The sequence below is a fragment of the Cervus canadensis genome, chromosome 5 (assembly GCF_019320065.1).
Source record: "Cervus canadensis isolate Bull #8, Minnesota chromosome 5, ASM1932006v1, whole genome shotgun sequence".
In the NCBI taxonomy this organism is placed as follows: Eukaryota; Metazoa; Chordata; class Mammalia; order Artiodactyla; family Cervidae; genus Cervus; species Cervus canadensis.
The window spans coordinates 47867599-47890873 of NC_057390.1; the positions used below are offsets into that span (position 1 = coordinate 47867599).

General features: G+C 46.1%; 1 protein-coding gene across 5 annotated transcripts in view; it reads left to right on the forward strand.

Annotated features, from left to right (window-relative positions):
• Nucleotides 1–23275, forward strand: part of NCK2 (NCK adaptor protein 2) — a 112197-nt gene that overhangs the window by 66913 nt on the left and 22009 nt on the right. For 4 of the 5 annotated variants that reach the window (XM_043468813.1, XM_043468817.1, XM_043468814.1 and 1 more), the window contains one exon: nucleotides 18888–19129. In XM_043468813.1, coding sequence (XP_043324748.1) covers nucleotides 18904–19129 — 226 coding nt within the window. In that variant the 5' untranslated portion in view covers nucleotides 18888–18903. The remainder of the gene's footprint in view (nucleotides 1–18887; nucleotides 19130–23275) is intronic. The other variant, XM_043468815.1, reaches the window with a different exon arrangement.

The window sequence follows — 23275 nt, forward strand, 5'->3', positions numbered from 1 at the left end:
ATCAGTCTGCACATCATTTAAGCAGTAACAGGTGGGGACTGGCATATGCTCTTGGGTCAGTGGTCTTTGATATGCCCACGGGAAAGGTGATGGTTTGGTCAGCCTGTCACTTGCCTTGTCCTGGAGAGAAAGAAAACAGTGCCAACCAGGTAAGGTGCTAAGTGAGGAGTCAACCTCGGAAACATTTCCGCATTACTGGGCACTCCAAGTTGGTGCCGTCTCAGCTAGCCTTCCCTGGGGCTGGACCGAGGGGAGCAGTCTTGAGGAGGGATGTCAACTGCATCTCTGGGTGACCTGAGGGGGCCCCCAAGCCCCCTGTATCCAGGGCCTATAGTCCTTGTGCTGTATTCTTTTCTCCCCTGGACCGTCCCTCCCATGTTGAAATTAAAGAGCCAGGTCCTGAGAACTCCCTGGCCTTGACTTTGCCTGATTTGAGGGGAGTGGAGATCATGGGAGGAGCGTGGAGACAAACCCCTTCCATTTCCACTGGAGTGAACTTAACAATATAGAGTCTGCCCTTAATTATTCCCTGGATAATTCAGCATTGACAGTGACTCACTATTGTTGGAAGCTGGCTGGTATTTCCTGGAGATGGAGGATGTGAATAGTTCATAAGTTGTGCTGAAGATTGTTTGAAAATCTACTTGACTTTTTCAGGAGATCAGTCTAATGGGTGGAAGGACGTGGGTGTTATGTGGGAAGACGGTGCATAGATGACAAGACATATGGGTACAGAAAGATAATCCAGACTGGATTTCACGCTGTGGCAGTTGCTGATGTGAATACCCAAGGTGTAAATGTCAGCATAGGCATCATTGTACTGACCTTTTCTGTTATCTTTTTAGTCTTTATTTCATTTATTTTTTCTCTGATTACTATCCTTCCTGCTACTAACTATGGGCTTCACTTGGTCTTCTTTTTCTGGTTCCTTGAGGTGTAAAGTTTTCTTTATTTGGATCTTGGGTTTTTTTAATGTGGGTTTTTATCACTCTGAACTTCCCTGCTAGAACTACTTTTAATGCATCCCATTAGTTTTGGTCTATTGTGTTTCCATTTTAATTTGTCTCAAGATATTTTTTTATTGAAATAGAGTTGATTTACAATGTTATATTAGTTTCACATGTACAACATAGTGATCAATGTTTTTTACGAGTTGTGAAAGTGAAAGCGAAAGTCGCTCAGTCGGTCCAACTCTTTTCGACCCCCATGAACTATACAGTCCATGGAATTCTCCAGGCCAGAATATTGGAGTGGGTAGCCGTTCCCTTCTCCAGGGGAATCTTTCCAACCCAGGTATCCAACCGAGGCCTCCCGCATTGCAGGCAGATTCTTTACCAGCTGAGCCATAAGGGAAGCCCAAAAATACTAGAGTGGGTAGCCTATCCCTTCTCCAGTGGATCTTCCCAACCCAGGAATCGAACCAGGGTCCCCTGCATTGCAGGTGGATTCTTTACCAACTGAGCTATCAGTGAAGCCCTTTATACACTGTACTCCGTTTTAAATTATTACAAAATAATGGCTATATTTTCTTATGCTATAGAAGACATCCTTGTTGCTTATTCATGGTAGTTTGTGTCTCTTAATGTCTCATACATTTTTTTATTTCTTCTTTGACCCCTTGGTTGTTCAGTAACCTGATATTTGATTTTCATATATTTATGAATTTTCCAATTTTCTAATAACTGATTTCTAGTTTCACACTATTGTGATGGGAAGAGATGTAATTTCATTCTTAATTTTATTAATACTTGTTTCTGGCCTCACATGTGATACTGTATATCCTGGAGAATGTTCCATGTGTTCTTCATAAAAATATGTATTCTGCCTGCCCCTGTTGGATGAAATGCTTTGTCAGTGTCAAGTCCATCTGGTCTAGTGTATAGTTTAAGTACAAATTTTCTTATTGATTTTCTGTCTGGATGATCTATACATTGTTTAAAGTGGTATATTGACGTGCCCTACTATTACTGTATTGTTGTCTATTTCTCCCTTTAGGTCTGCTAATATTTGCTTGAGATATTTGTTGTCATTCAGTCACTAAGTCCTGTCCAACTCTTTGTGACCCCATGGACTGTAGCACTCCAAGCTTCTCTGTCCTTCACTATCTCCCAGAGTCTGCTCAAACTCATGTCCATTGAGTCAGTGACGCCATCTAACCATCTCATTCTCCGTTGCCGCCGCCTCCTGTTGCCTTCAATCTTTCCCAGCATCAGAGTCATTTGCAATGAGTTGGCTCTTGGAATCAGGGGCTGAAGTATTGGAGCTTCAGCTTCAGCATCAGTTCTTTCAATGAATATTCAAGGTTGATTTCCTTTAGGACTGACTGGTCTGATCTCCTTGCAGTCCAAGGGACTCTCAAGAATCTTCTCCAGCACCACAATTTGAAAGCATCAGGGGTTACTCAGTGTCTAGGGTTGGCTGTAGCCTTTGATGTTTTAGTAGATGTAGTGGCTAGAGCTGCAATAATTGGTTTAAATAATTGCCCAGTAAGTACTGAATGTTGCTAAAAAAAAAAAAAATTATTGTAGTGTTGATTCTACCACAGTTAACCTGCTTGTGAATCAGTGGAGGCAGATGTAAAGTACCAGGCACTTACCAGGGGCTTGACTCAAGCTTGGCCCCTCCAGGACACTATTTGTGACTGAAATACAGGTCTTATTACCCCCTGTTGTATAGGCAGAGACACTGAGCGAAGATGGTTCCCAGGGTCGCAGAGTGGAACTCACAGCAGCGTTCTGCCCTGCCCATGGTCCACTGCTTCCAAGCTGGTATTCCTTCTGCTTCCTGTCTCTGACATCCCACAGAAGTGACATGGCGGAGACTGGTATCGGAGTGCCTTCTTTAAACCAGGGACCCCTCACCACTCTGAGAGATGAAACAACTTGGCCACAACCCAGTGCCCATAGGGCAAAGTGGGCTGTGCACCCACATCTTTCTGACCCAAAGCCTTTCATTCTTGCTCAACAGTGAATTTTATTTATTTTCTCTCGCAAAATCTCCAGCAACAAAGGTTGGTTTGGAAGCCAGTCCCTTTGGAATCTCAAGGAATACATGAAGGAAGCCTTTGGAAAGGGTTGAGGGTGGGAGCCAAGACCTGAATCCCCCAGAGGCTTCCATTCCTCCTGAAGACCCCAGGGCCAGCTCAGCAGTCCTCGGACCTGCATTTGTGTCCATCCCAGGTGTGGCTGTGTGTTTGTGGCTCCCAGTTGACCATCTGACCTCTGAGAGAAGTCATTTGTGGAGGCAGAGGGACCTCCTAGCCTTCCTATGTACGTGATCACCCCAGGTGTCTGCTGCGTTTCCCATAGTATCTGTGTCAAGAGCAAAGCCACAGGAAATCAAGATTGATCGTTTCTTTGTGCAGCCATGAAATCATCCTTTTCTGCTGGTTGAGGTGACAGTCAAAGCTTAAGCAAGCTTTGACCACAATTTCCCTTTTTTGTCACAGCCAATATGCCCCGGCAGTGTGACTTGCTCTAAGGCTGGACACAAATTGTTGCTGTTCAGTCTCTAAAGCATATCCGACTCTTTGCAACTCCATGGACTGCATCTCGCCAGGCTTCTCTGTCTTCCACCATCTCCCGGAGTTTACTCAAACTCACATCCGTTGAGTCAGTGATGCCATCCAACCATCTCATCCTCTGCTGCCCGCTTCTCCTCCTGCCCTCCATCTTTCTCAGCATCAGGATCTTTTCCAGTGAGTCAGCTCTTCACATCAAATGTGGCCAAATTAAAAACACAAAAAGCAAACCCTTACCCCTGCCACCTCCATTCTTTTCCTTAGGAAAGATTATAGCAATGAATTCATAGCTTTGCAGTCAAGTCTTCACTACTCTCTGAATTGTACCTTATAGTTTGCAAATGAATTTTCATATAAATTCTAAGATCAGGTGATGTGGCTATCTCCCCCCATTTTATAAAAGGTGGAAAAGAGCCTGAAGAGTTCACTTATTTGCCAGGACAGCCCAGCAGATGGTAACCCCTGACTCAGGGCTGCATGGGGGCTATAGGGGTGCTGATAACACACGCGCTGTCTTGATCTCAGCGTCCCTGGACTGCTTGTGTACAAGTCTAAGAAACAGGCCACTCCAGCCACTCAGAGCTTTAAATAGAGCACTGCTGCACTTGAGTTTCCAAAATTAGGAGAGGTGAAGAGTTTTTCTTGGCATCCTTCCTCCAGAAAAGCAAAACATACTCGTCCTGTGTCTGTGTGTGTTGCCGGGTAGGGGAGTCAGCTTTTCAAAAGCAAACTAGACCTCAAATGGATAAATCTTTTGGAGGTAATGGGTGTGTTTATTACCTTGTTTGTGGGATCAAGGGTGTATGCATATGTCCAAACTCATCCACCTATACACATTTAATACGTGTCACGTCTAAGTGTACATCAGTAAAGCTGAGAAACGCTGACTGCCATGGCAGGATGAGAATTCCTGTATGGACCCATTGCAATGTGTGCCAGTCTGGAGTTTTGTTTTGTTTTGTTTTTCTTTTCCTACACTTTTTCTGAAGTGTAGAAAACTGTTATGAGCAGCCTGGTGGTCCAGGAACACAGTTGGAGGGTCACTGGTGGCTCCGGGGATCCTACCTTCTCCTGTTGCTGGCCTGTCTCAGTACAGAGAGTGGAAAAGCACCCTGAGTTTTAGGTTTCTGCTGATCAGAATCGACTTTGCTGTTGGCTCTTATGGAAACTGGTTCCAAGATGTTGAGATGGTTATAAAATCATATTGAGTGGTATGGTATGAATCGAATGAGTAACTGGTATGAAAGGTATAAATAACAGGGTATGAATGACTAAGACCATGAAAGATCAGTTTAAGGGGAGCGGTTTTTGGTGCTGTGTTAACAAGCAAGACGGTAGCAGAAGCAGTTTTGAATGGAGGCCAGTAGCCCTCAGTGCTTGTTGAGGGGGGTGACTGTGTCTACCTGCTGGTCCCTGACTGGGGGCCAACCCTGCATCTCACTGTGAAATGACATCTGCCTTCTGAGCTTCTCGGAGTCGACTTTGACTGACAGTCACACTGACACGTGAATTGAAGGAATTGGTGGAGGCTCTCTGGCCTGCCCTCTCCCACCTAACTATGTGCAAACCTCCCCAGGCACAAGTGGGCAGGCCATGGTCGGGGGCAGCCCAGGGCAGCCCCCAGCTCACCAGGGGAAATGGAATGCTTCATCCACAGGGGGCTGTTTTTGTAGAATGCTGCTTTCTTTCTGGCACCCCCCTGCCCCCGCACCTCGCCCACCACCCCGCTGCCCAGGACTCAGGGAATGAGTGGGAAATGCAGGGAATTTGAGGACTGCCCCCAAGTCAGCCTCGCTTTGGTTGGAGGGATCGGGCACGAAGAGCCTGTGCTCTTAATCTGAGTTCTTGGAGTAGATTTTGTGACGCCCACAGAGATAACTTGGTAGCTCAGATGGTAAAGCATCTGCCTGCAATGCCGGAGACCCGGGTTCGATCCCTGGGTTGGGAAGATCTCCTAGAGAAGGAAATGGTGACTCACTCTAGTACTCTTGCCTGGAAAATTCCATGGATAGAGAAATTCCTGGTAGGCTACAGTCCAAAGGGTCCCAAAGAGTTGGACAAGACTGAGCAACTTCACTTTCTTTCTCTACACACAGATTTAATCTGCCAAGGGAAAGCCTCAGTTTCAATTCTCCAATGTTAGCTTCCCTGGTAGCTCATATGGTAAAGCGTCTGCCTACAATGTGGGAGACCTGGGTTCAATCCCTGGGTCAGGAAGATCCCCTGGAGAAGGAAATGGCAACCCACTCCAGTATTCCTGCCTGAAAAATCCCATGGACTGAGGAGCCTGGTAGGCTACAGTCCATGGGGTTGCAAAGAATCGGACATTATTGAGCAACTTCACTTTCACAGAGATAACAGTTTGCCAACAAAGGTCTGGATAGTGAAAGCTAATGGTTTTTTCAGAGGGTCATGTACAGATATGAGGGTTGGGCCATAGAGAAAGCTGAATGCTGAAGAACTGACACTTTTGAGCTGTGGTTCTGGAGAAGACTCTTGAGAGTCCCTTGGTCAGCAGGGACATCAAACCAGTCAATCCTACAGGAAATCAACCCTGAATATTCATTGGAAGGACTGATGCTAAACTCCAGTACTTTGGTCACCTGACAAGAGGAGTTGACTCATTGGAAAAGACCCTGATGCTGGGAAAGATTGAATGCAGGAGGAGAAGGGGACAACAGAGGATGAGATGGTTGGATGGCATCACCGAGTGACTAAGCCATGTCCGACTCTTTGCGACCCCATGGACTTAATTACTAAACAATAACAGCAACAAGCAACTCAGTATCAAAAATACATATAACCCGAGAAAAACAGGGACCAAAATCAAAATGGATATTTGGCACCCACCCCAACCTGTGGTGGGCTTCCCTGGTGGCCCAGACAGTAAAGAATCTGTCTGCCAGTGCAGGAGACTCGGGTTCAATCCCTGGGTTGGGAAGATCCCCTGGAGAAGGGAATGCCTACCGACTCCAGTTTTCTTGCCTGGAAAATGCTGTGGACAGAGGAGCCTGGCTAGCTTCAGTCCATGTGGTTGCAAAGAGACAGACCCGACAGAGCGACTGACACTTGCACTTTTTCAAAGCCCCTCTTTAACTGTCAGAAGCAGGGTTACTCTGAACCGAGCACAATTTCTGTGCTGCGGCTGAGGCGTGGAGATGCCTCCTGGTACTGTGTCAGCATCCAGCTTTCCAGCCAACCCCACATCTTCCCAGGCAGAACTGCCTTCCTCCTGTCCTGGCACAATAGGAGGATCAACACTGCCTGCCAGCCTCCCTGATGCTCACGTCATCGACCTGGCCCATTTCTGTCCATCTAGTGTTAAAAGGCATCCCCCTGTGGTCTTGAATCATGGATGCAGTGAGTTTTTCTGAGTTGATTCATCATCTGTGCTGTCCTTCTGGACAATGACTGACTTTGTCTCCACTTGCTTTCAACTGAGTTGTTGTTCTGTTTCTTCTTGAACTGCAGGACTCTTGATATATTCTGGAACCAGTCTTTTGTCTTTGTATATAGTGGTTTCTTTACAAGTGTCCTATTTTTTAAATATATTTTTTGATGTGGATCATTTTTTGAAGTCTTTATTGGATTTGCTACAATATTGCTTCTGTTTTATGTTTTGGTTTTTTGGCCTCGAGGCATGTGGGATCTTAGTTCCCCAACCAGGGATCAAACCTGTACCCCCTGCATTGGAAAGTGAAATCTTAACCACTGGACTGTCAAGGAAGTCCCAATTTCATCATATTTTTTTCTATTTCTTTTTTCTATTTATTTATTTTTAATTGGATAATTGCTTTACAACATTGTGTTGGTTTCTGCCACACATCAGTGTGAATCAGCCATAGGAATACATTTATTCCCTCCCTCTTGAACCTCTGTCCCGCCTCCCTCCCCGCCCCACCCCTCTAGATTGTCACAGAGCACTGGATTGAGCTCCCTGTTTCACAGAGCAAATTCCCACTGGCTGTCTGTTTTACATATGGCAGTGTATATGTTTCAGTGCTACTCTTTCAGTTTGTCCCACCCTTTTCTTCCCCCACTGTGTCCCCAAGTCTGTTCTCTATGTCTGTGTCTCCATTGCTGCCCTGTAAATAGGCTCATCAATACCATCTTTCTAGAGTCCACTTATATGGGTTAATATACGATATTTATTTTAATCTTTCTGACTTATTTCACTCTGTATAATAGGCTCTCGGTTCACCTGCTTCACTAAAATTGACTCACATGCGTTCCTTTTTATAGCTAATATTCCATTGTATATATGTATACCACTACTTCTTAGTCATTCATCTGTTGATGGACACCAGGTTGCTTCTTTGTCCTAGCTATTGTAAATAGTGCTTCAGTGAACATTGAGGTACATGTGTCTTTTTCAATTATGGTTTCCTCAGGGTATGTGCCCAGTAGTGGGATTGCTGGGTCATATGGTAGTTTTATTCCTAGTTTTTTAGGGAATCTCCTACAATCTACATCCATAGTGGCTGTATCAATTTGCATTCCCACCAACAGTGCAAGAGGGTTTCCTCTTCTTCACACCATCGCCAGCATTTATTGTTTGTAGATTTTTTGATGATGGCCATTCTGACCGGAACAAAGTGATAACCTCATTGTAGTTTTGATTTGCTTTTCTCTAATAATGAATGATGTTGAGCATCTTTCCAAGTGTTCATTAGCCATCTGTATGTCTTCTTTGGAGAAATGTCTATTTAAATCATCTGCCCACTTTTTGATTGGGTTGTTTGTTTTTCTGGTATTGAGCTGCATGAACTGCTTATATATTTTGGAGACTAATTCTTTGTCAGTTGTTTCATTTGCTGTCATTTTCTCCCATTCTGAGGGTTGCCTTTTTACCTTGTTTATAGTTTCTTTTGCTGTGCAAAAGCTTTTAAGTTTAATTAGGTCCCGTTTGTTTATTTTTGTTATAATTTCCATTACTCTAGGAGGTGGGTCATAGAGGATCTTGCTGTGATTTATGTCAGAGAGTGTTCTATGTTTTCTTCTAAGAGTCTTATAGTTTCTGGCCTTACATTTAGGTCTTTAATCCATTTTGAGTTTATCTTTGTGTATGGTGTCAGGAAGTGTTCTGATTTCATCCTTTTATACGTAGCTGTCCAGTTTTCCCAGCACCACTTATTGAAGAGGCTGTCTTTGCCCCATTGTACATTCTTGCTTCCTTTGTCAAAGATAAGGTGGTGTCCATAGGTGTGTGGGTTTATCCCTGGGCTTTCTATCTTGTTCCATTGGTCTGTATTTCTGTTTTTGTGCCAGTACCATAATGTCTGTATGTTACATACTGATGACTGTAACTTTGTAGTATAGTCTGAATGAGGAAGGTTGATGCCTCCAGCTCGGTTCTTCTTTCCCAAGATTGCTTTGGCTGTTCGGGGTCTTTTGTGTTTCCATATACATTGCCAGTTTCATCATATTTTGATCTGGGAGGATTGGTAATTCCGCTTAGAGAATCGAGATTTATTTGAACTAGAATGATCTTTTACTGTGCCAGCTATGCATACCACTATTTATACACTTTCATGCTTTCCTATAAAAGGGAGTCTTATATTCTTACAGCTCTGCTGGAAGGATTATGTTTCTGCTTTGTGTTGCTTCGGTGTTCAACATCCTGTTTTTAAATTTGGGGACTGATAAATGCAAAGTTTTCAAACGCTATCATTTTATTGACAGGTATATCTCCAGGTGTGAGACGGTGCCTCCTCAGTAGTTTAATGAGCTTTGCTGAACTTTCATCTTTCCTTCTCTGTTGCTGCTCTCATCAGTTGTCAGGAATTTTGCCCTTCATTATTGATCTGTATTTCATGAATATTTATGTATATTCTGTGTACTTTTCCCCTTTTACTCAAAGTAGCTGAATGACACAAAATTTTAAATTTTAATTGAAATTATTCCATGGCTTCCCTCATGAATGAAGAGCCCTTATTATGTAGAATAACAATGACAGTATCAAAGGTGAGTGTGAAAGTATGTGTTAGTCATTCAGTTGTGTCTGACTCTGCGACCCCATGGACTGTAGTCCACCAGGCTCCTCTCTCCATGGGATTTCCTAGGCAAGAATACTGGAGTGGGTTGCCATCCCCTTCTCCAGGGGACCTTCCCTACCCAGGAATCAGACCTGGGTCTCCTGCAGTGCAGGCAGATTCTTTACCACCGAGCCACCAGGGAAGCCCCTATCTAAGGTGAGATTGTTTCAAATAAAGTTCCTTAAGTGTGAATCCAGCTGCACATCAGGACTTGAGCACAGGAAGCAGCATCTCAGTGTCCTGTGTCCATGAGAGGTCTGGTGGTGGAGGCCACACAGCTGCTGGCAAAGAGCATCCATGCTGCTGTCCACGTGCTCGCTGGGGACACAGGCTCAGGCCCTTCTAAGTGCTTGGTTTATGAGGAGCACAATCCCTTGTGTGCGAGGCATTTTATTCAGCGAGAAAACAGATAATAAAAATGTATGTGAGGTCCCAGTAAGTGCCAGGGAGAGAGAAAGCAGAGCAGGGAAGTGGTGGAGCGGTGGGGGGGAGGCGAGGGAGAGTGTGGTGGATGCAGCAGTTCTTTCAGATGAGCTGGGCGGAGACGTGGTTTGATCAGGGTGGGCTGAGAATTTGGGAAGGGGGAGAGGGGGCAGGGGAGGCAAGAGGAGCAGGGAGTGTGAGCTTGGAGGAAGAGCTGGCCTCAGATTGTGTTCTCCTGTGATGGGGATGGGTGCGAGGCTTGAACGGAGGAGACACAACCTACTGTCTGTTTGCTGCCCTGCCGGGGAGGCAGACCATGAGGGCAGAGACAGACCAGCGAGGGGAAAAAACCGTGTGGTCTGGGCCCAGGTGGGGCTGGCTTGGAGCTGGGCAGTGGAGGGTCTGATGGTGGTAAAATTTGAGAAGTATTTTTAAGGCGAACTGACGGGTTTGCTGATGAAATGAATGGGGTGTGTGTATTCTGTGAGATGTGCCAAGATTTTTGCCTTGTGGGCACCTGGACAGATGCTCATCTTATGCTCATAGACTCAGAGGGGGCCTGGGGAGGCGGAGGGGGTGGATTTTTGTGGTCACCCTCTGGTTGGTTTTCTTTTGCTGTTGTTTGATATAAATGGTGAAGAGTTCTGTTTGGGTGAGTTTGGAGAACAGTTGGAGGTGTCTCAGAGGTGGGGGAGGAGTCTGCGTCTGGGGAAGCAGGGCTGGAGGCCACCCTTGGGAGCAGCTTGTTTAGAGAGGGGGCAAAAGGATGGAGTCAAGGCCCCCAGACAGCCTAGGTCAGAAGCACGAGGAGGGGCCTGTAAGAGAGGAGGGGAGGACGTGAAGCAGGGCTGGGTGCTCCAGGGAGCGGAGCGGAGGGCGGCCCTTCAGTGACTAATGGACAGTGTCTGCTGTCAGCAGGCAGGAAAGACAATCCAGGAGAGAGAGGAATGACCCAGCCAAGAGAATTGGGAGTGACCACAGGACGGGCTCCTTCATGAAGAGCAGGGTGGGCCCTCTTTAGCGCAGATGAGGCTTTCCTTCCCCAGGATCACCTGCATCACCTGAGGTTACCTGTTCACCTGTTCACCGTGTGGGAGAGCCTGTTATTTGTTGACAGCGGCTGCTCAGGCTGCAGCCGCCTGGCCTAATGGGAAGGTCAAGGAAAGGCACTGATGATTCAAGGTTAATATGCACCTCCCTCATCACCCTTCTATAGGATGACTGATCTAGCCAGCCTCAGAGAAGACCAGGGTCATAAACAGCTTTAAAATGTTGCCAGTCCCATTGTGTAATATAAACCTTACATGGATAGAATATGATTTATTGAATTCAATTCAAAACAGAGACAGAAGGACCAACAAAACAAGTGTAATATTTTACCACTAGCATATTAACCTGTAATTTCAGAAAAATACCTGTGTGCACACATAGATAGAGATGTATCCAAATATAGAGCTATGAGCAGATAATTGGTTTAGAGAGCAACCGGTAAGAAAAGAGACTGACTACATGGGGGGAAAAAAGTCATCCTTACCTTGATTTTCAACTTACATTCTGAATTAGTCCAATAAGGTAATATACTTCAATATGGGTCTTAAGCTTTTTCTTTATAAGAGCTCATGCCTTCAATGTGGTCAACCAATTATAATAGAAATTCACTCAAATAGAGGTTTTCAGTATGGCAACCCACTCCAGTATACTTTCCTGGAGAATGCCATGGACAGAGGAGCCTGGAGGGCTACAATCCATGGGGTCGCAAAGTCAGACACAACTTAGCAACTAAACAAGTAGGAAGAATATTAGCCCAGCCTCCAAATATGTCCACATCCTCCTCCTTGGAAACCTGTGACTATGTCAGGCTAGTGGGGAAACGCGGGGGAGAGGAGGTTACTAATCAGCTCATCTTGAGGGAACACCCTTGCAGGCCTTTGTGACCACAGAGGCCCTGAGAGCAGGAGAGGAGGCAGAAGAATAAGAGAAGAACCTGCCTGGACCAGGGCAGTGCCCGGAAGCTGGAAGGCGTAAGGACAATTCTTCCCTGGACCCTCCAGAAGGAACATGGCCCTGCCCATAGCTTGACTCAGCCCCAGGGAGACCCAGGTGGGACTTCTGCCCCACAGAACTGTAAGGGAATGAACTTGGGCTGGTTCAAGCCACTAAGTCTATGCAAGTGCCTACAGCAGCTCACTGAAAAAGAATGCCATGAGTAACCATGCCAAGGTCAGTCCAAACAAAAATAACACTTTCATTGTTTTCTCTCATTTATCACACTGTTTTCCTCCCTCTGTTTATTTTGCAAATACTTTAAAATAGTAACTTGCTTTGAGGAGACCCACTCAGAGAAATGGTGTCAGAAGCAACTTTAAAAGACCTTATAAATTCTTCATTAAAGTTTTAGGTTGCGTGGTAGATAAGACTTGCCAGATGCCAACTCATTTGACAGGAGTTGGCCAGAGCCTGTGATGCCCTGGGGGGAACAGAAAGGCCAGTTGGTGGCTTTCTGCAAGCGTATCACTAATTACAGCTGCTAGACTTCAACTTCAAGTAAGACACGATATGGAATCTCATGCTGCTCCAGCTCTCAGCAAGTTAATTAAGCCATGACAAGAGTCAAGGTATTACCGCTTCCCTAAGGCACAAAAATACACTACATGTAAGAGAGAAAATAAAGAACAGAACGGGCCTGGCACACCTTCCTCCATGGGGAGGGGCACACGGTCAAAGATTGTTGTTTTTAGTTGCTAAATTGTGTCCAACTCTGCGACCCCATGCACTGTAGCCCACCATGGACAGACTCCTCTGTCCATGGGATTCTTCAGGCAAGAATAGTGGAGTAGGTTGCTATTTCCTCCTCCAGGGGATCTTCCTGACCCAGGGATTGGAACCCATATCTCCTGCCTTGGCAGGCGAATTCTTTACTGCCAAGTCACCAGGGAAGCCCAGTCATAGGAAGAGCTGCTAGCATCCCCCTGGTGCCCATGGGGCTGTTTCCTAACCGTGAGCTCATCCCAGGTCTGCAGTCACCCTGTGAAGCAGAGATGATGGATCTACAGAGACAATGAATGAATGATGAAACTGGGGCTTAGAGATGTAAGATAACCTGTCCACATCCACAGGCTGGAAAGTGCCTGAGCCAGGATTCAAACCCACGAGAAGGGTCTCATCCCAAAGCCTGAGCGTCCTCCACTGTCCTCTCTTAGATGCTAGAGTACTGGGCAGGAGATTTTGGCAGCCTGGCCCCCTGACACTAACCATCAGTGCTATGGCATGCACAGCGCTTTCATGCTGACTGGGATTCCCGTTCTGAGTCTGTGTGTGGGCAGGGGGCTCAGAGCTGTTTTCACAAACTCCTGGAGGAGGTGTTCTTTCTTGCCCTACATGACAGAAGGGCAGCTGGCCTGAGGTGCACAGCCAACTCCAACCCAGGCCTGTGTGACCCTCGTCCCTTAATCACGACGTCACTGGGCTGCTCCCAGGGGTCTGGGTACCTCCTGAAGCGAGGCAGGAGCTGCTGTCTCATCCTACAGAATGAGAGGAAGGCCAGGGGGATGCACAGAAGGCCCAGCTAAGCCTTGACCCCAGATTTTTTTTTTTAATGTTTATTTTTATTTGCTTGGTCGCATGGGTCTTAGTTGTGGGGTCTTTGATCTTCATTGTGGCAGGCGGGGTCTTTAGTTGCAGCATGTGAACTCAGGGTTGCTGCATATGGGATCTAGCTCCCCATCCAGGGATCGAACCCAGATCCCCTGCACAGTGGGCAAGAAATCTTAGCCACTGGACCACCTGGGAAATCCGGAACCCCAGACTCTTTCTTCAGGTTTTCTGTTTGCAGTTATGACTGAGTGGTTCAGCTTGGCCCCCGAGACCCCTTTGGGAGTGTCCGTGAGCATTTTGGGGTGTTGGTTGTTCTGAGAATTATGTAACCCAGCCCTAAAGCAGCAAGCCACAGTTAACAGGCTCCTTTTTAGAGAGTCCCAGAATAGGATTGATATTATTTTAGGAGTTAGTGACAACTGCCGGGCCAAGAAAGTTTTATAACCATTCCAGTCTGTTTGGGGTTTTGTTGTTTTTTTTAATCTTCTTCCACCCAAGACTTGAAAAAGCAGCTTAGCAAAGATTTTCTGAGTTTCTTTAATTCAGTATAAAATAGGGTTTTTCTTGCTAATCTCTATCACTAACTCCTAAAATTATATGACTGGTCACATGACATGAAACATGATCTGGCTGCAAAATATTAACTTTGTGGCTCTTCTTTCTGTTGGCTATAGGTGGGTGAATACTAGCTTAGTGAATGAAGGCAAAAATTTGATTTTCTTTACCTGCCCAAGTTGGAGGGGTAAATGTGCACTATGCTTTATATCTGACCTTGGTAAGTCCTAGACCACATCAGAGTCCCATTTCTGATTTAAAATTTCTGTAGTCAGTTAGAAGGTACTTCCTCAGACTTTCTTCTGTTGGATGGCTTTTCCGTGTTAGGAATTTAAGTCAATTTGTACATCTGGTTTATATTGGGGAATAATCTTAATTCAGCACCAGCCTCTTCTTATTACACAGTTCATCCTACACTCATAGCAGACTTTTCATCACTGGAAGCACTGGCTCCTCCTGGCCTCCTAGAGCAGTTTCCCAGGACCTCGGGTAGAACCCCCACTCTTGCCCCTCTTACCCTTACCAACAGCTCCCTCCTGGATGGCCATCCAGCCAGCGGCCTCTACAGCCCGAATGGCCAAGGGAAGGCAAAATGGGGTCTGTGGCCTGGGTGCTGGTGGGCGGGGTGGGTAGACCTGTGCATTGACTGTGATTGGTTGTTGATGGGGGGTGTGGTTATTGTTGTGGTTGTTGATGGGGGAGTATTGTCATTGGGGTGAGGTGGTTGTTGATGGAGAGCTGTGATTGCTAGGGTGAGATGGTTGTTGATGGTGGGCTGTGATCACTCACCCAAGAAGTGAGCACAGGAGCACAACCTTGGGCTCAAGTCCTGGCTCTGTTGTTCAGCAAGTCTCTGAATCTGATCTTCTTTCTCCTTAAAGTTCACACTTCCCAGAGAGGTGGGTGTTTGGAGATTGAACGAACACCCTGTGCACACCGATGTCCTCCCCTAGACTGAGCACTCACTTCCAACAGTCCCTGCTCTGGACCCAGGAGGAGCACCTTCAAGGAGGGCTGTCGGAGTCACCTGAGGCCTGTGATATGCTAGGGATGTTCAGCCCCCACTCCTAGGGGTTCCAGGTGACCGATGGGGGTGGAGCCAGGCACAGAGTGTTCCAGGCTCCTTTCCCTGTGATTGTCAACCTGCACTGGAACCTACCATGCCAGCCAGAGCCTAACTTACCAGCTTTCTCACACAGTTAAATTGTGCAGAAAATTTATAGATTGCTTTGATTGGTCTTAAGTGATGTGCTGTTCTTGTTCAAATCTCTCTTTAAAACAACTGTAATTAAGATACGAACCTGGTATCCCAATAAAATCTCTGAACCCCATTCCTGTTACTGCTTGGGCCCCTCCCCTCATGACTGAAAAAAGAGAAACAACCTCCATGACCTTCAAAAAACAAACCTGACAGTGAGTTCAGGATGTATGGAGACACCCATGGACTTGAGATTTTCTGAAAGTAGATAACAGTACTGCCTACAGTTTGGAAATGAGCTTTGTGTAAACTATTTTCCTGGATATTGTGTACATTATGCATAAGGTTTGTTAATCATCTCCTCCTTCCCCTAAGGTTTGTTATCTGTAAGTTTGGAAGTTAATTCATGAAGGAGGAGAACATGTATTATTTATAAGTGTCTTTAGCATCTAGCAGCAGAGAGTGTCATGTTATTTAAAAATGGGATTCATTCTTCTGCGGAGTCAGTGTGCTAGGTCCCCTCTGTCATCCTGAAGTCGCCCCTATAAATAATGAGAACTCTTCCCTGCCAGAAGAGGGTTTGAGTCAAGAGTCTTTCCATTATTCATATCTTCCTAGTTTTGAGTAAATGTGTAGTCATTTAAAGGACTGAATGTTGAATTTTTCTGTTGCAAACATACTGGCCCATCTTCTACCTGAGAAGTTATGAAATAGCTCATAACTATAATCATTGTTGAGCTTCCCCAGTAGCTGAGTGGTAAAGAATCTGCATGCCAATGCAGGAGATGCAGGTTTGATCCTTGGGTTGGGAAGATCCCCTGGAGGAGGAAGTGGCAACCCACTCCAGTATTCTTGCCTGGAGAATTACATGGACAGAGGAGCCTGGTGGGTTCCTGGGGGTCACAAAGAGTTAGATATGACTGAAGAACTAAATACAGTAAATACATACAATAAATACAATAGTTATTGTATTCATTCAGGTATATTTTTACTATTTGTTACTTCCAAAACTGACTTGTTGAGGTATATAATATACTGAATTCTTTGTTGTTTTAATAAACTTCTAATTTTGGAGTAATTTTGTATTATGGTTCACTCTTGGTTTTGCACATTTTGTGGTTCTTGACACATGTCATGACATGTGTCCACTATTACTATATTGTGCAGAATTGCTGGACTGCTCTAAAAATCCCTGTGTTCCACCTAGTCATCTCTCCCTGTCTCTGATTTTTGCAGTGTCTCCATAGTTTTGCCATTTCCAGAATGTTATGTTCTTGGAATTATTGAAGAAAACATGACATTTCTTAAAGCATGGTTTAGCTGATTTTACTCAGGGAAGTACTTTGAGGGACTTTTGCCATAGTGGGGAGAGACTGGCCTCACATCCACCTGCAGGAGGGAAGGGGGGGAGTTTGTAGTCCAGGAGTGAGGGGCTGGGGAGCAGGAGAGAGGAAGCATCAGAGGTGAGAGGGCATTCTGGCTGCACTGACCTCACAGGATGCCTCCTGAGAACAGGCATCACCTCGGTAAGGGTCCAGCAACTCAGCAGGATTCTTGCTAGAATGCAGAGAGAGACACAGAAGTACACAAATTGATGTCTAGTCTGCACAGAGAAGTCTGACTCAAGTGTGGTCAAGGAGAGAGTCTTTGTGAGAATCATACAGTCTGTAGCCTTCTGAGATGGGCTTCTTCCACGTAGTCTTATGCATCTGAAGTTCCTCCATGTCTTTTCATGGCTTGGCAGCTCATTTCTTTTTATCACTGAGTAATATTTCACTGGGGCTTCCCTGGTGGCTCAGTTGTAGAGAAACTGCCTGCCAGTGCAGGAGACACAGGTTCAATCCTTGGATTGGGAAGATCCCTTGGAGAAGGAAATGGCAACCCATTCCAGTATTCTTGTCTGGGAAAATCTCATGGACAGAGGAGCCTGGCAGGTCTCAGAGAGTCAGACACAACTCAGGGACTAAACAACAACAACAACAACAACATTCCATTATTTGGATGGACCACAGTTGATTTACCCATCACCTACTGATGGACAGCTGGATGGCTCCCAAATCTTGGCAGTTATGAATGAAGCCACTATAAACATCTGTGTTTCAGGTTCCAAGAATGATTTCCTATTTATGGAAAAGCTGCAAAGATAGTGCAAAGCATTCCAAATATCCCTCACTCAGTTTTCCTAAGTGCTAACATCTTACCTGACCAGGGACATTTGTCAAAAGTAAGAGTTGGTTGGTGGTAAACTATTGACTAACTTCACTTTGTTGCTGTTGTTATTTAGTCACTCAGTCATGTCCGACTCTTTGTGACCCCATGGACTGTAGCCCACCAGGCTCCTCTGTCCATGGGATTTCCCAGGCAAGAATACTAGAGGGGGCTGCCATTTCCTCCTCCAGGGGATCTTCTTGACCCAGGGATCAAACCTATGTCTCCTGCATTGGCAGGCAGATTCTTTACCTCTGAGCCACCAGGGAAGCCCCAGACTTCACTTGGATTTCACTAGTTTTCATATTTGAGGATTCAGTCCAGGATACCACACTTCAGTTTGGATGTGTCACAGTCATTAAATTCAGAAAATTCAGCTTATCCTGAGGAAAATGGATGTAACAATGTCAGCCTCAAGAATCTGGTGTTGCTTAACCAATGAACAGGATGAGACAGTTGGATGGCATCACCGACTCAATGGACATGAGTTTGAGTAAACTCCAGGAGTTGGCGATGAACAGGGTGACATGTCGTGCTGCAGTCCATGGGGTCGCAAAGAGTCGAACACGACTGAGTGAACTGGACATATTTAATTATGATACGGTTATTTTATGTAGAAGGTTTTGGAAAGTTTTTGTTGTTGTTTTAAGCAAAGCATACAGTTCCCACTGTGCAAAATTAAGATTTGCTTGATGAGGTCACCATTTGTAAACAAACTACTAAAACTTGTTGATGAAAGGGCATCTTAGGGTTTTTTCAAGACTCCAGAGACAGCCAGTTGCAGACTTGTTTTTTAAACCTTTTATTTTGTATTGGAGTATAGCTGCTTAACAATGTTGGGATAGTTTCAGGTGAACAACAAAGGGACTCAGCCATACATACACATGTATCCATTCTCACCCAAACTCCCTTCTCATCCAGGCTGCCATATGATATTGAGCAGAGGGCTCTACAGTAAGTCCTTTTTGGTTATCCATTTTATATATAGCAGTGTGTACCTGTCCATCCCATGCTCCCTAACTATCCCTTCCCCCAGCCTTCCTCCTGGCCACCATAAGTTTGTTCTCTAAGTCTCTGAGTCTGTTTCTGTTTTGTAAATAAGATTCATTTGTATCATGTCCTTTTAGATGCCACATATAAGGGATGTCATACAATATTTCCCCTTCTCTGTCTGACTTACCTCACTCAGTATGATAATCTCTAGGTCCATCCATGTTGCTGGAAATGGCACCACTTCATTCTTTTTGATGGTTGCCAAGTTGTAATAAAAGCTGTCAGGGCGTAGTTTTCCAAGTGGATGCAGTGGTGTTTGGCCAGGGCTCTAATGACTCTCTTACAAATGTTTTGCTGGCAGAAGGACTCCATGAAAGATGACAGAGGAGGTCATCGTCATAGCCAAGTGGGACTACACGGCCCAGCAGGATCAGGAGCTGGACATCAAGAAGAACGAGCGCCTGTGGCTACTGGACGACTCCAAGACTTGGTGGCGGGTGCGCAATGCAGCCAACCGGACAGGCTATGTGCCATCCAACTACGTGGAGAGGAAGAACAGCCTGAAGAAGGGCTCCCTGGTGAAGAACATCAAGGACACGCTCGGTGAGTGGTGGGCGTGGCGGGACCCTGGGCTGAATCCCAGCCTGTCCCATCCTGGAGGGTGGGCACTCTCAGGGCTGGGCGGTGGGAGGAGTTGTCATTTTCATTTGTGTTTGAGGAAAAAAGGCATCTTTCTACTTCTCAAGTCTCTGGACTTTGAGAGATGCAGTGCAGAAATGGTCTGTTTGTCGTTTCCTCAAGATGTTCAGGTTTGGAGGTTTCTGTAAGCTGACCCTTCTGTGTGTTTTGAACCTCCACCTCCCCCACTGCACATCTCAGTCTCCTGGCATCAATGTTCTGGAGGGGCCTGAGATGGGAATTAGCCCCTCCAGGCACATCTACAGCTCCGCCCGGGTCATTCCCTCCAGTCTTTTCTCCCACAGAATCCTGTGCATGGGACGTTTGCAAGTAGAGGAGGAGATGGTGAAAAGCACCTGGAACCTGGTGAATTGTTTCCCCCTGTTGAATTGGTGGCATTTCATGCCACAGTTGCATACGGTGGCAGCTAAGGTGGGGACTCGGAGGGGGCGGTATGATGCCGAGGCCACTGGGGTGACTCACAGGGGGCCAGCTGGGTACCTGGCTTTCTTCCCATGCGCCTGTCCCCTTCCCTGGTGTCTGGACATGAGAGAGGCCACCTGGGTCCACTGGAGTTGATGGTGTCTGGTTTCGCCTTCGTGTGGGCATCAGGCTTCCTTGCAGTAGTCACAGCTGCAGAGGGAGTAAGAGTTACTTCCTGAAGGTCCGGTCCATGGTGTCTCCTTCCGTGAGCACCATACAGTGGCCCCTGAGACCACTGGCTGTCACGGGAGAGTTTGCTCTCGAAATAGGTCAGGGTTATCACCCATGTTACACGTCCTTGAAGTTTTCCTTTTTATTTCTAACCTGAGAATTAGTTTCACTTGAGGGAGGGGGAATGGGTAGGGAAACTGAAAGGATAATTAAGCTCTGAGTGTGATGAGTGTTGCAAAGTATTCATCTTTCATTTTCTGCAATCTTGAAAAGTCCACTGACTTTCTTTGAAACCATACGAAGCCTTCACCCACTGGGGAGTAATTTTGTGTCATGGGTTAGGTTATTTCCATATTCTGAAAGAGAAATGAGACACTGGCCTGCGTGTGGATCACATCAGCTACTGTAGACTCTGCCCGATGGAGAAATTCCGCTTTTCATGAGCAATCTGATTCTTTTCCATGAAAGTGACACCCGTTTGTCTTTTTTTCCAAGCTTGTCACTTGAAAGAAACACTGTTGTCCTGTGCGTATAACTCTCCGTTAACTGTGATCTAGAATTTTGGAAAGCGTGACTAGGTAAATACTTTAGGAGTGCCCTGAACTTACTTTTATTTCTTCTTTTCCTCATCCACTCAAGTCCCTTTTTTTGGGAGATGCTCAACATTGTTGATTTGTTTTGTCTTCTTTCTTATCATTTTAAAAAAATATGTTCTCAAGATTCTAGTAAAGAATGATGTTGTTTAGTCGCTAAGTCATGTTTGACTCTTTGTGACCCCATGGACTGTAGCCTGCCAGGCTCCTCTGTCCATGGGATTTTCCAGGCAAGAAATCTGGAGTGGGTTGCCTTTTCCCCCTCCAGGGAATCTTCCCGACCCAGGGATCAAACACGCATCTCCTACATCTGCAGGTGGATTCTTTACCTCTGAGCTATCGGGGAAGTCCAATAAAGAATGAAACACCCAGAAATGGGATGGATTGCCGGGGAGTGAAATAAGGTGAAAGTAGACCTCCAAGTTACCCACAAATCCCCTTGAACAGCTTGTCCTTCCTTCCTTCAGCTTTTAGAACGAGAAGACAGCTGAGCTGTGAAGCACATCTGTGCTCTGGTTTGGTTTTCCATGAGCCATGGTCAGTCTCTGGGGCTCCCAGGACTCAGGGGGCATCACTCAGCCAGCTTGTCCACGTGTGGAGTGCCAGGCTTTCTCCCCCGCCCCAACAGATGGCCACCCAGCTCTGCAGGCTCATGTCTCCTTCCACGGAGCCAGCCAGTTCCATTTTGGGAGAACACAGATTGCTAGAAAGCTCTTCCTTAAATAGAATCAACATTCGCTCCTCTGTAACTCTCTCTGCGCAGCTCTCCTTGGCACTCGAGAGCTGTGCTGGGGAACCGTGCTCCTTTTCTGGGGACTAACCACCCTTCTCCACCCTTCCTCCCCCGTCAGGCCTTGGAAACGTTTGCACCAACCATTATTTACTGTAAAAACACCAACAAAGTTATGTTCTGAACATCTGTATCTATCCACAGCAGTTAATATTTATAGTCTAAGCAGTGGTCCTCAACCTTTTTGGCACCAGGGACTGTTTTCGTGGAAGACAGTTTTCAACAAGACTGGAGGGGAGAGGATGGTTCCAGGATGATTCAAACACATTACATTTATTGTGCATGTTATTTCTGTCATTCTCACATCATGTCCACCTCAGATCATTAGGCGTTAGATCCCAGAGATTAGGGACCCCTGCTCTAAAGGCTCATGGGGTTCAGTATTCCCATCGCCTGGGAGAAACGCCCCCCTTGGTGGTTGGTCTTTTGATGTGTTTACCCTGCTCACCCAAAGTCTTGCGTTTCTTGGACAAAGAGACCTTGTTATCTGGGCTTGAGTCCTGCATCAGCCCCTCAAGCAGTGTGACCGAAAAGGGAGGTGCCCAACTAGAGGTCACTGTGGTGGAGTGACTTATCTCTCCATCATCAGACCTGGCACAGTATCAGTGTTGAGAAGGAAAGTGCGAAGACTTTCCCCATCCTCTCCTGCCTCCCGCTGGTCTTTGGAGCTAAGCCTTCCAAGGCTTCCTGTTTAAATTGCTGTGACCTGCATGTTGTCGGAATTCCAGTGTGATCCTAGATGGATTACGGAGCCAGTGTATTTTCTCTCCACCGTGCATCAGAAATAGTGAAAACAGGCTCAGAAACCACACCACATGTGTCAACCTTCTAATAGCTACTCATGACATCATCCGTGTTTGTGATTCTACTGCTGTGGTTAAAGTCAGATTAAGATTTCCCCGGCAGACACCTGGCTTGGGACAAAACAGCACAGACTTTCCAGCCAAGTCCCTGTGTACCACACACGTGTTGATATCTCTAGCTGCAGACACCTGTGATCCACAGAGCCTCTCCTGCTTTTTTACATTCCTGCACTGGGTTAAGGTTGGTCGCCAGTTTAATTCAATCACTTCTCATCCTTTGTTAGACAGAAAGCAGTGCATGTAGGCATGCTTAGTCGTGTCCAAGTCTTTGCAACCCCATGGGCTGTAGCCCGCCAGGCTCCTCTGTCCATGGCATTTTCTAGGCAAGAATACTAGGTTGCCATGCCCTCCTTCAGGGGATCTTCCCAACCCAGGGATCAAACCTGAGTCTCTTCTGTCTCCTTCATTGGCAGGCAGACTCTTTACCATTAGTGCCGCTTGGGAAGCCCCCAGACAAAAAGCAGTGCCTTCCCCCCGAAGAGCTCTCTGTTAGGAAACAAATAACATTCTTTTTTTTCTTTTTATAATTTATAATTAAGTAAAACAACATGAGTACTTCTTTGCATACAGGCTGTGCACTGATGCATACATGCAACCATAGATCTCTCCTATTCAGCTCATAGTCATGAACAGTCAAAGAGAACTTTTCCAGTGATAACAAGGAACCGTCCTTATGAATTGCTTCTCCTGGCAGAGTGCAGATAATGTTTTAAAGGCTCAGCACATCCCTGGGCTCTGACCTGGCCTTGGTATTTCCATGACCTGACTCCTAAAACCATGCAGGTGAGGTGTTGTCAAGCCATGTGCTAAATCTTCTTAGCTGGGGAGGTATTTTATCAAAGACCTATCTTTCTTGCTACTTCTTGACAGCAGCTGGAACCTGCTGCAGCCTCAAAGGTTAACTGTCTTCTCAGTGGTCACCTTAGGCCCAGGTACTGATCAGGCTGCCTAGAGAACCATGACTCCATTAGAACCTGTTAGTAGCCACCAGTGGCGGGTTGGCTCCAAGGTCCACATGTCCACTGCTGACTGCCCTCCATGGTGTCTTGAACCAGCAGTGGGCTGCCACCAGGACTGTTCCTTAGCCTTGGCCTCTATGTGACCTACCTGAGGCCAGTTAGTCACCTGCCGGTGGTTAGCACCAAGACTCCACCTCTCTGAGTTCACGCCA